This window comes from Lepus europaeus, chromosome 8 (assembly GCF_033115175.1).
Source record: "Lepus europaeus isolate LE1 chromosome 8, mLepTim1.pri, whole genome shotgun sequence".
NCBI classification, from domain to species: domain Eukaryota; kingdom Metazoa; phylum Chordata; class Mammalia; order Lagomorpha; family Leporidae; genus Lepus; species Lepus europaeus.
In genome coordinates, this window is record NC_084834.1 from 109565443 (window position 1) to 109577789 (window position 12347).

Below are 12347 nucleotides of genomic sequence, written 5' to 3' on the forward strand. Positions count from 1 at the left end.
AATGTTTGAGGACATGTAGGTGTAAGTGACATGGAAGTTTTTTAAGAAATCTAAGTTTGATTTTGAGCTCTTGTCCAGTCAAATGTTAGAAACAAACTCATTATTTCAGAAGCTATTGATGTGGGGAACTTAGTCCTTCACAGTGTTGCTGCATTGAGAAGAGAGTGTCAGGTGTCGGTTGCTATTGGCCACGCTGGGAGATCCACCTCCCCCTCACCAGATCCTCAGTTGCTTGTTTAGTAAGATAGCATTGAGACTTCCTTATTACCATCCTCGTCACCTTCTCAGAGTGGTGAATCTTCCTAATTCTTCTGCTTTGCAAGAGTGTTTGGGAATTATTTTGAGAATATATATATATATGTTTATGTATATGTACATAAACATATATATATAGAAAGCGAATATATATAATATATATATTATCAAGCAAAGTTGAGTTTCATATGATAAGAGATCATTTAAATATCTATATATGTATATATAGATAGATATACTATATATTAAAAAATCAGAAATGTATGGAGTATACCGTAGGAGAGACTGCAGGTGACTATGGAAAGAGTCCTATTCTGGAACTCAATGACCTATGCAATAGCAGAGTCTTCTAGAATTTCAGAAACTTTCTATCTCAGTTACCATTTTTGTTTTTGGTTTCTTAGATCTATTTATTTGAAAGGCAGAGTTACAGAGAGTGGGAGAGACAAAGAGATAGAGATCTTCCATTCAGTGGTTCACTCCTCAAATGGCCTTGATGGCTAGGATTGGGCCAGGCAGAAGCCAGGAGGCAAGAGATTTATCTGGGTCTCCCATGTGAGAGTAGCAGCCCAAGCACATGGGTCATCTTCTATTGCTTTCCTAGGCATACTGGCAGGGAGCTGGATTGGAAGTGGAGCAGCCAGCACGCAAACTGGCACCCATATGGGATGCTGGCATCCCAGAGAGCAGGTTATCCCACTATGCCAAAAGGCTCGCCCCCCAGTTCTCTCCTTTTTATAGGATTTACTCTATAGCTTTAAGTTAAATTTAATGATAAACTAACTACTACAATTCCTCCCAATCAGAAAAAAAATCATTTAATAGATATAGTGTTTTAAATTATAATTCCAGTGATGATTAATCACCTTGTTTTTTTTCCAGTTATCAATGAAGTACAAGCAGAGCACATTCTGAATAGCTGTAAGTTCAAGAATCTCACTGAGATGCTTCTAAATCTAACACTAAAACTCAAAATACTTTTAGCCTTTTTCTATTCATATGCCTATAATTTCCCAAAATTATAGAACATCTCTAAATAGATGCATGATGTCATTCTTCTCAAGGGAAAAAATCACTACTAATAATTGAAAATGTCTATTGGAAATACTTCTTTTTCACAGAAAGTTTTACTAATGACTATTTAACAATTTATTTTATTGTGAATTTTTAAAATTTTCCTCATTTTGCTAAAGTAGAAAATTTTGTTTAAAATTAACTGGTACTAATTAACTTCAATATGGAAACTTTAAACTATAGTACTGCTAAGCTCCTAATGTCCAACACGTATTTTAAAAGACCACAAATGGCATTTTTCTATAATAAGTAGTGTACAGTTAATACTCAAGTGTGTCAGTTCTCACTGGGGTAAACTGTTATATAGAACATGACCCTAGAATATATGAAAAAGCAAGTTTTAAAGTAAAATTACTTCAAATACATTAGGAAAATATTCAATAATTATTTTTTAAATACTAATAAACATTTAAAATGTAAATAGTCACCTTTTATCTCTGTGACTAATTATTACTCTATTATATGTAAGGTTAATACCCACAAATTTTTAAAGCAAGTCATAGGTATAGATGTTCCCATCTTTAACTATATGCCAAATATATCCATACATATAGTACTTTCAGGAAATAGCCATCTTATTTCCTTCCAACAGGTTGTGGTATAGGAATGGAATACCCATCCATGGAAAGAATTGCTGATGGTCAAATTGCAAAGAAAGCTGATTGGCCATGGCAAGCCAGTCTACAGATGGATGGTGTCCACTTCTGTGGAGCATCTTTGATCAGTGAAGATTGGCTCCTGACTGCCGCCCACTGTTTTGATACGTAAGTATTCAGTTGGGACCCAAAAAATCACCAATGCTATCTCATTTTCTCACTTTCACATCTAATAATTCTAATCTCATAATTAGTAGAAAAATTAGAGAGAGTATCTTTAGCATGTGGGATATATGGACAAGATGAGATACAGTAATGCTAGTAAAATTTCTAAAAAATGAGAAAATATTCTAAATACAATACTAAATAAAAAGGAAGCATGAGAAAACAATAATAAAATTTTACCTTTCTTGCTCTCTCTCCATAGTTACAGTTACACATACATGTATATGAGTGTGTATGTATATATATATATATATATGTATGTGTGTATGTATGTATATATGTCTAGATTTTATTTATATTTTCATTTATTGATCTGTATTAGTTTTATAATTGACAATGGCAATGATATAGTTTTTTAAAAAATATATAGAATCCCTTCAAGGACAAAAATAAGCTATTATGGAATGAGGGATTTGTTATCAGCTAGTTGGAAGCAGAGCATCAATAGAAAAGAAGGAGGAGCAGGAATTTATCTTAGGGGCTACATGCCATGTCCCACATCAGTTTGCCTGAGTTCAGTTCTTGGCTCTGGCTCCTAGTTCCAGCTTCCAATCAATGGAGACCCTGGGAGACAGCAGTGATGGTTCAGTAACTGGATTCCTACATCAGACTCTTGGATTGAGTTCCTGGCTCCTTTCCAGAGCTGCCTCATGGTTCCAATGCCAGCCATTTCAGGCACTTGTGGTGTGAACTAGTAAATGAAATTTGTGTGTGTGTGTGTGTCTGTCTGTCTGTATCTCTAGTTCAGTCTTTCTGTCTCTGCCTCTCAATTAAAAAAAAAAACTATTTAAAAGAAGATGGGAATATCTCCATCATCCATTACCTTTCCATTACCTTAAATAATTTGCCCTTCCCTCACACTTGTATCCCATGCCCATCCAGTGTCTTGGGCAACCTCAGATTAGGAATGAACCAACTGTGCTCCTTTTAATCTGTGATTAGTTACAAAAACCCCAAACTATGGATGGCTAGTTTTGGAACAACCCTAAGCCCTCCACTGATGAGAAGAAATGTGCAGTCAATTATTGTTCACGAAAACTATGCTGCCCACAAGCACGAAGACGACATTGCTGTGGTGAAGCTCTCCACCCCTGTCCTATTTTCTGAAGATGTGCGCAGAGTGTGTCTCCCAAATGCTACCTTTGAAGTCTTGCCTCAGAGTAAAGTGTTTGTCACTGGATGGGGAGCATTGAAAGTGAATGGTGAGTATCAGTAAAATCAACAGAGCAAAAAATACGAAACCATCCCCCATGTGAATGGAGGATAAGATAACATGCAAAATGAAATATGTACAAGATGGAATCAAGATATACTATGACAAATATGACTAAAACAAAAAATTGATATGGTTAATACCAAAAACTTTGCCGTTACTATTACTGCATACCTACATTTATTTTCTTTTTAATAAACTATTGCAGAAACTGGTTAGAACTTCCTTTATTGAAAAATCACTAACATGCGTTTCTTTCCTTTAATTTGCCATCTTTCATATCTAGAGTGTCTGCTATGGATGCCTAATTCATAAAGTATATGATTTCCAAGCAACAGTAATGATAAGTTTCTGTAATGTGTCATGCAAGTAAATAGAAGTAGCCTTGAGCAAGGAGTCTGAATGGCTGGTCTTTACCTGGTGCTAAATATTACTCTGGGTCCCTGTAATCCATGTATCAGTGGAGTTGTTCTTGAACCTAAAATTTATAAAGTCTATAAGTACAAAATTTTACTTCAATTAATAATACATAATAAACTGCAAGCATAGACTTTTAGGACTAGATATGAGTCCCCAGGTCCTATGCCTCTTGATTGGACTTTTTACATATAGTTTATGCTCTAAAATTTCTGATTCTAGTTCTAGTCACTTATTATGAAGTTGTAGCCTTATGTATTTGTTCAAATTATAGTTCCAGTATACTTCATTTTTATCAGTTGTTTTTGTTTATGGAATTTTGTGTCTCTCCAATAAACATTGATGTGCACTCCAAGTTGAGACACTATCCTTATGACCTGAGAGCTCCATTCTTCAACTCTGGGGCTTCTACATTCTTCTACAAGAAAAAGTCATGAGAAGGGGGAATTAAATCCTTTGGTGTGTAAAGCTATTCCCTGATCAGAGTAGAAAAGGTACACATCTACCTCTTAAATAGCATCATATGCTTCCTCTAGAATCTAATTAAACTCATCATCTCCTCCTCCCAGAGTAGTAATTTGGGAGTGATTTGAGATTTCTCATCAATCATTCAAAGCCCAGTGATGTACACACTATTGTGAAATTGGCTATCCACTCCTATAAGTTAAATATTTTATAGAAATAATGTTATAAATTTTTAAGACATCAGACTAAGTTTAATTAATAGTTTTTTTTTAGAAAAAAGATTTGTTCATTTGTTTAAAAAGCAAAGTTACAGAGAGGCAGAGGCAGAGAGACAGAAGTCTTCTATTTGCTGGTTCACTCCTCAAATGGCTGCTACTGCCAGAGCTGGGCTGATCTAAAACCAGGAGCTAGGAGCATCTTCAAGGTCTCCCACGTGGGTGCAGGGGCCCAAGGACTTGGGCCATCTTCCACTGCTTCCCCAGGCCACAGCGGAGAGCTGAATCAGAAGAGGAGCAGCAGGGACTCGAGCTGGCACCCATATGGGATGCCAGCACTGCAGGTGGCGACTTTACCTGCTATGTCACAACTCAGGTCCCTAATTAATAGATATTTGATTATGGTTTTTTTCCTGCGTTTTGAAGACAAGGACTATTCAGGTTTTCTTCTTCTATCTTCCAAGATTTAACCAACTATATTTAATCAGAATTATTGTTGTCTGACAACTTGCAAGACACAACGTTTTTACTCTCTTGGATATTATCTCCTTTGAACGCTTGATAAAGAAAAATAGTGGTTATATAGCTAAGCACTTGAATTCATTTTTTTTAAGTTGACATTAAAGACTTATAAAACTTTTAGGCCGGCGCTGGGGCTCAATAGGCTAATCCTCCGCCTGCGGTGCCAGCACACCGGGTTCTAGTCCCAGTCTGGGCCCCGGATTCTGTCCCAGTTACCCCTCTTCCAGGCCAGCTCTCTGCTATGGCCTGGGAAGGCAGTGGAGGATGGCCCAAGTGCTTGGGCCCTGCACCCCATGGGAGACCAGGAGAAGCACCTGGCTCCCGCCTTCGGATCAGCGCGGTGCACCAGCCGCAGCGGCCATTGGAGGGTGAATCAACGGCAAAGGAAGACCTTTCTCTCTGTCTCTCTCTCTCTCTCTCTCTCTCTCTCTCTCTCACTGTCCACTCTGCCTGTGGGGGAAAAAAAAAACCTTTTAAATTTAAAATTAAGCATACCAATTAGTTAAATAAAAATGTCCTTGGCACAAGGAAAGTATAAGTTAAAATACAGTTGATTAAAGCCTAGGAATACCCAAATCATTTAATGACATTAGAGACCACAAAATGGATAGTATTGAGTGTTGATGAAACACTTACACAAAAAATACTTTAGATGATTTCAAAATCTGTCAAAGGAACAGTTGATAACACAAGTCTCTCACTGTGAGCCCTTTTAAACAGAGCCTCTATTTTATGTGAATAATTTATTTAAAAATACAATCCATAAATGGAAAATGAACACAATACTAAGATGACAACAATGCTACATGCAAGTAAATAATACTTTCTTATAATAATGAATCAATACTTGTAATTAGTTAATAAAAGATTATTTCTTTTTTAAACTCAGAATGCATTTTACATTTTATTAGAGTTTAAAATTCTCATGATTTTGTATATTTCTCAGATTTCATTGTCACCGTTTATAAGATTCACAGAGTCTATGTGCTTTTTTTCTAACAAAATCTGTTTTTTTATCTCAACATTTGTTAACTTTCCCTGGTATTTGTTCTGAATAGCAAGTTACACTACTTCCATTAGCAAAGTAAACATGATCATTCCTATGAAGCAGTAGGATTCCAACAGTATTAACATTATTTCATGTAGTAAGGTCTTGTTCTGTGTTGCTTTCCCTAAAGAATTCCCAATCCTCAAGACAGCTATGTACTTTGTAGGGTTATGAGATAAATTTCCAAGTAGGGTAAATTAAGCTATTACAGATTCTCCCAGGTAGTGAGAAAAAAAAACCCAAGTTTAAATATAACGTTGTCTCCCCTTTAGTTATGTGGTCATGGCAAGACTTTTGACCAGGTAAATTTTGGTTTGCTCAATTGAGAAAGAAAATTCCCATATCTAACTTTCGTGGTTATTGCAAGAACTAAATAGGATAGTAAGAAGAAGCATGCCAAACACGGTGCCTGGCACATGGAGAGCACTCAAGAAATGTGACTTGGTTTCGAACACTGTCATCCAGCCCAAAACCTTAAAACTTTAAGATTTATGTTTTATCACTGGTTCATCCTTTGTAAGACACAACAATTCACCATTGTAGCAAGAATGTGGATATTCTTCATATACTTATCTTTTCCTTCTTTAGGTCCCTTTCCCAATACTCTACGACAAGTTGAGATAGAGATCATAAGTAATGATGTTTGTAATCAAGTTAAGGTGTATGGTGGTGCTGTTTCATCAGGAATGATATGTGCTGGATTCTTGACAGGAAAACTAGATGCATGTGAGGTAAGAGTAGACTCAAATTCACAAAAGTTACTCTGTTTAGCAAGGATGGACTTGCTGACTGTAAATTCATGTTACTTCATCTGATTCCATCAAATTAATTCATGGATGAGAAGGGAGAGAGGAGAACAATCAAAAGGAGTGTGAGATACACAAGACACACTCATTTAATAATTTGCTGTTGAGGAAAGTCATCTGTAAAAAATGGTGGTCAGCTGCAAAATAGAACTTTGGTTAGAGAAAAAGCAAATAGCAGAAACCAAGTCAGGAAGACATGTAATTATTGCTTCAAGCCATAGTCATCACCAACAGTTAGGTACCTAATCCTTGCTAATTGCAAGGCACTGTGGGACAGATCTGCAAATATCTCCATCGTCCATAAATTCTTGCAACACCAGTGTTTAAACATTCATCTTTACACAGTGTACATCCAGATAGAATTACACTATTTAGACAAGATTGAGCATCTTGAAGGTTGTATGGCCATAGGTAGAATTATACTATTTAGAACTAAATTCGATAGTACATATTCATCTACAATAACATTCAAGTGTCACCTCACAGGTCATTTCTAGAAACTAAGTAAGTAAATAGTTTTTTCCACAGTCAAAGCTTTAATTTTAAGCAGTTAGCATGTAAGGAGAACACAAATTTTAAAGTCTGGTTATTTAATGAAATAAAAATAACCAAAAGATGTGGTGCTTGGCTTAGCAGTTAAGATGTTGGTTGGATACCTGTGACTTACATCAGAGTGCCTGGGTTAAAGTCCCAATTCTACTCTTGATTCCAGCTCTCTGCTAATGTGTACTCTTTGAGGCAGCTTAGTCTCTGCCATCCAAGTGGGAGACCTGGTTGAATTCCTGGCTCCTGTGTTCAGCCTGGGCCAGATCTGGTCATTATGGACATCTGGGAAGTGAAGCAGCAGATGAGAGTGCGCGCGCTCTCTCTCTCTCTTTCTCTCTCTCTCTCTCTCCATCTATATAAATAAAAATTTTAAAAAAATAAAATAATAAAGGTTTAATTTATAGCATTTGAAAATGAGTCCAACAGCTTAGCAATTCTTTGCAGATTTAAGAATGGCTCTGAGAATTTGATGTGATGCAGAAGTGCCACAATTCATCTGCCAATGGCTGTGTGTCCTATGATGGTAGTAAGCATTCATTCACTTAGCATTAGCATTTTTTTTTTGTAACTGCGAGGTATTGTGGTAGTTACTGAAGCCAATATGAACATTTAAAAAAGTCAAGGGCGGATGTTTTGCCTAGCCTACATCCCATATGGGTTGTAGCTGCTGACTGTGGCTCCCTGCTCATTCAGACCCTGAGAGGCAGTGATGAAGACTCAAATAATTGGGTCCCTGCCACCCATACAGGAGACATGGATTGTGTTCACAGTTCTCAGCATCAGCCACAGCCCAGCCCCGTCCACCTGGCCATTCTGGGCATTTAGGGAGTGAAAATGTGGATAAGAATTCTGTCTCAATCAAATAAGCAAATTCGTTTTAAAAATCATAAAGAATCCACATCATGATTTACAGTCCAATAATATAACACAAAAGTAACTAAAACATGTTAACCAAAAATCAGGAATTGGCTACATATTGTGGAATACATGGTCTCTTTTCACTCACTTTACTGTCTCAGGTGAAGGAAAAACCATGTGGATGATCTAAAATACACCTCAATCTCATGACTTGAGAGAAATATAACTAAATCTACACAGAAACAATCTCTTTCCATTGGTTCACACTCCCTTATTTCTTTCCACCACTAGCATAGCAGAACACTGAGGAACTAAATTACCATATGGGCACAAGGGATAATTACTGCAGAGGATTGTTTTAGCAGACAGAGTTTCAAACTCTTCTCACTAGACACTAGAGATAAGGGCACAAGACCCTAGAATTCAATACCTGCTTCAAGTAGACTAATTTTTCATGTGTGTGTGTGTGTGTGTGTGAAGCTAATCTGTAATAGGCTTCCAAATAACACTTCTTTTGAAAGGATAGCTCCATTACTAAAAGATACATTTACAAACATTTGTCTAAACAGTGGGTTAAAGATAACAGTGAAGTCTCTTCATTCACATATTTTAAACCAGTTCACTAAGACACACTAGTAAGGAACATTAGTTTGTGGGCAAAATCCTTTCAGTAATAAATAGTGTACATTTGCTTGGAGTGTCCTCTGCTTGTCTCCCTCCTCTCCAATCTATTCCTGCATAGCAGTACAACATCCAGAACATCTCACTATCAATGCATGTGAGTGGGACAAGGTGAGATTCAAATGCAAAGGAAGAGGTTGTTTCTAGATAAGAGAGTAAGGAGAGGTTTTGTGGAGGACATAACATTTAGTTGAGCCTTGAGGTCATAATGGATGCATGACCTGGCCTTAGGTTCACTTTCTAGTACCCAATTACAGCAAAATTAAAAATTTTATGAAGACAACATGAAAACCTTATCTTTATTCACACCAGCTTCCAACTGAAGGTATTAATAAGAGGTAAATAATAAACTTAATTACCACATTAGTATGACAGTTATTTAGATAACTAAAATAAATAAATAAAATTAGTTTCCTATATTTAATTCAAATTTGTTGGATAAATTTATTAGATATTCATATGCCAATTAGCCATTACTTCTGACATCCTTTTATTTTTCACACTGATCATGTTTTTTCTCCTTCTCCAGGGTGACTCTGGAGGACCTCTAGTTATTGCACAAAACAGAAACATCTGGTATCTCATTGGAATAGTAAGCTGGGGAATAGACTGTGGGAAAAAGAACAAACCTGGACTTTATACCAAAGTGACTCATTATCGGGACTGGATTAAATCTAAAACTAACATCTAGTGCAACAACTACACTTACGTTCTAACTACAAATGTCATGTGTGGTTTCTATCAGATTGTGTTTAGTGTAGCTAAGTGCATTGTCGTTGAATTCAAGATGCAAGTAACTGCGATCTGACAACTTTCCCCTTGAACAGCTGGAAGGCTGTGTTTTGTTGACCAAGAGCATAGGAGGCACTGCCAACTCCATGAAGATCTTCCATTGCATCCAAGTGTCACTAATCACGTTCTTGTTCGCCTTCCAGTCACTATTACTTTTTAGAGTAGTCTGGCAATTCAACCCAGGCAAGGGGCTAAGCAATCCACATTTTCTCTGACACATCATACTTCCCTTCCCTGATGGTTCCACAGTTTCTGTCTTCTTCAACAGATGAGGCTCATTATATGTAATAGACAGATCAAAGAATTAGTGTTGGTCAATTCTATCACAAATGATATGGTGCGGTTTTCAACTTCTTTAAATATTACACTGTTGGTTATTTTGAAGCAGTTGATAAGTCCTTGGATAAGATAGCAGAAGAACTGGAAATATTGTCTAGCATAGGATTCTGCTCTGAACTATGTAAACGTGCCTTTAATGCTCAGAAACAAAAGATCAAGTTTCTTGGCCTTTCATGAAGTTGAATGTGAAGAGGCAAGAATTCAACAAGAATGGACGGCACTGAGCTCAGTCTCCAAAAACAAGAGAGGATCCACACTTGGCATAAATTTACTTTTCACTGCTGTTTCATGATCTGTTCATGCATTTTATTTAAACATTTTTTTCAACCCACTTTAGGACAATTTGGGGGCCTTCAGAGTGGAGAGTCAATATAAGTTAGATATTCCTAAACAACCTACATGAGAAGCCAAGATAAAATAAGATATTCATAAACAATTTGATAAAGGATTTTGTAAAGACCTTATTGTGAATATTTAAATTAAAATAAACATAGGCATTTCTTGAAGAATGATATTTATACAAAGTCTTCAGATAATCAAGAAGGCATCTTTGGAATGGTTAAATTATTATGGAAATGTCATTTCCATATGTATTTGATTACATATTTTATAGTACTGTATGTGGTTATCAACTAGTATATAACAAAACTAATTTGCTGAATTTGAATGTTTATTTGCTTTCTTCCCATTTACAAGTAATTTAGTTAATGAGATAACTTTAAAAAAGATAAACAAGCAAAATGAAAAATAAATAAATGAGATAACTTATATGCTAAGATTGGGACAAGGGGTAGCCCAACATTGTGGCATAGCAGCTGAAATTGCCTGTGATGTCAGCACCTCATATTGGTGCCAGTTTGAGTCCTGACTGCTCCACTTCTGGTCCAGCTCCCTGTTAATGGCCTGGAAAAAGCAGTAGATCCATGTGGGAGACCCAGAGGACACTACTGACTCTTAGCTTCAGCCAAGGGGTTGGCCAGTGAGGCCATGTAGGGACTGAACCAGCAGATGGAAAATCTCTCTCTCTCTCTCTCTCTCTCTACCCCTCTCTGTATCTATGACTTCCAAATGAAATAAAGTCAAAATAAATAAATAAAAGGATTTGGGGGGTTATATCAAGTAGCAGTCTCTCTTGCCCTACATATGTTATTGTATACATTAAAAATATTTATGATAATAAATTCAGACATTACTTTTGAATCATCACTAGAATACAGGTTTCTCAATCATGGTGTCTTTGATTTTGTCACAGATAATTGTTGGGGAAGACTGTCCTGTGCATGGTGAATATTTAGCAACATTCCTTACCTCTACATACTAGATGCCAATAATATCTCTCACTAAGATGTGATAACCAAAAATAAATCCAGAAAAAGTCAAATATCCCCTAGGGAGCAAAAATTAAGAACCAGTTAAGAACCACTACAATGGAGTCAATAGTAGGAGAGAAAAAGTCTCTCTCTATATTTTTTTTTTGACAGGCAGAGTGGACAGTGAGAGAGAGAGACAAAGAGAAAGGTCTTCCTTTGCCGTTGGTTCACCCTCCAATGGCCGCTGCGGCTGGTGTGCTGCTGCCGGCACACTGCGCTGATCCGATGGCAGGAGCCAGGTGCTTCTCCTGGTCTCCCATGGGGTGCAGGGCCCAAGCACTTGGGCCATCCTCCACTGCACTCCCGGGCCACAGCAGAGAGCTGGACTGGAAGAGGGGCAACCGGGACGGAATCCGGTGCCCCAACCAGGACTAGAACCTGGTGTGCCGGCGCCACAAGGCGGAGGATTAGCCTGTTGAGCCATGGCACCGGCTTTTTTTTTTTTTAATTTATTTTTTTTTAAAGTCTCTATATTTTGAAGATTTTAATTTATTTATTTGAGAGCAGAGTTACAGACAGAAAGAGGAACAGTCAGAGATAAAGGTATTCCATCCGCTGGTTCACTCCCCAGATGGCAACAATGCTCAGAGCTGGTCTAATCCAAAGCCAAGAACCTGGAGCTTCTTCCAGGATTCCCATGCAGGTGCAGGGGCCCAAGCACTTGGGCCATCTTCTACTGCTTTTCCAGGCCATCAACAAAGAGCTGGATCAGAAGAGGAGCATCTAGAACACAAACTGGGGCCCATATGGGACGCCAGTGCTTCAGGTAGAGGCTTAGTATACTACATCATAGCGCTGGCCCTGAAAAGGTTTCTACTAAAACTTATGCACTCAAATTTTCTTCATAAATTTGGAAATATTTTTCTTATTTCTCTTTTTAGTTATGATGCCTTGAAAGTGCTAAAACAAAAACCCGTTTGTTATA

The 12347-nt window shown here is 37.3% G+C and overlaps 1 protein-coding gene across 1 annotated transcript in view; it reads left to right on the forward strand.

Moving 5' to 3' along the window:
* LOC133765715 (transmembrane protease serine 11G-like) overlaps window positions 1-9982 on the forward strand; it is a 36491-nt gene extending 26509 nt beyond the window's left edge. Inside the window, exons 6-10 of the mRNA XM_062199255.1 lie at window positions 1138-1176; window positions 1922-2093; window positions 3093-3352; window positions 6619-6761; window positions 9451-9982. Coding sequence (XP_062055239.1) covers window positions 1138-1176; window positions 1922-2093; window positions 3093-3352; window positions 6619-6761; window positions 9451-9612 — 776 coding nt within the window. The 3' untranslated portion in view covers window positions 9613-9982. The remainder of the gene's footprint in view (window positions 1-1137; window positions 1177-1921; window positions 2094-3092; window positions 3353-6618; window positions 6762-9450) is intronic.
* Window positions 9983-12347: the final 2365 nt, after the last annotated feature.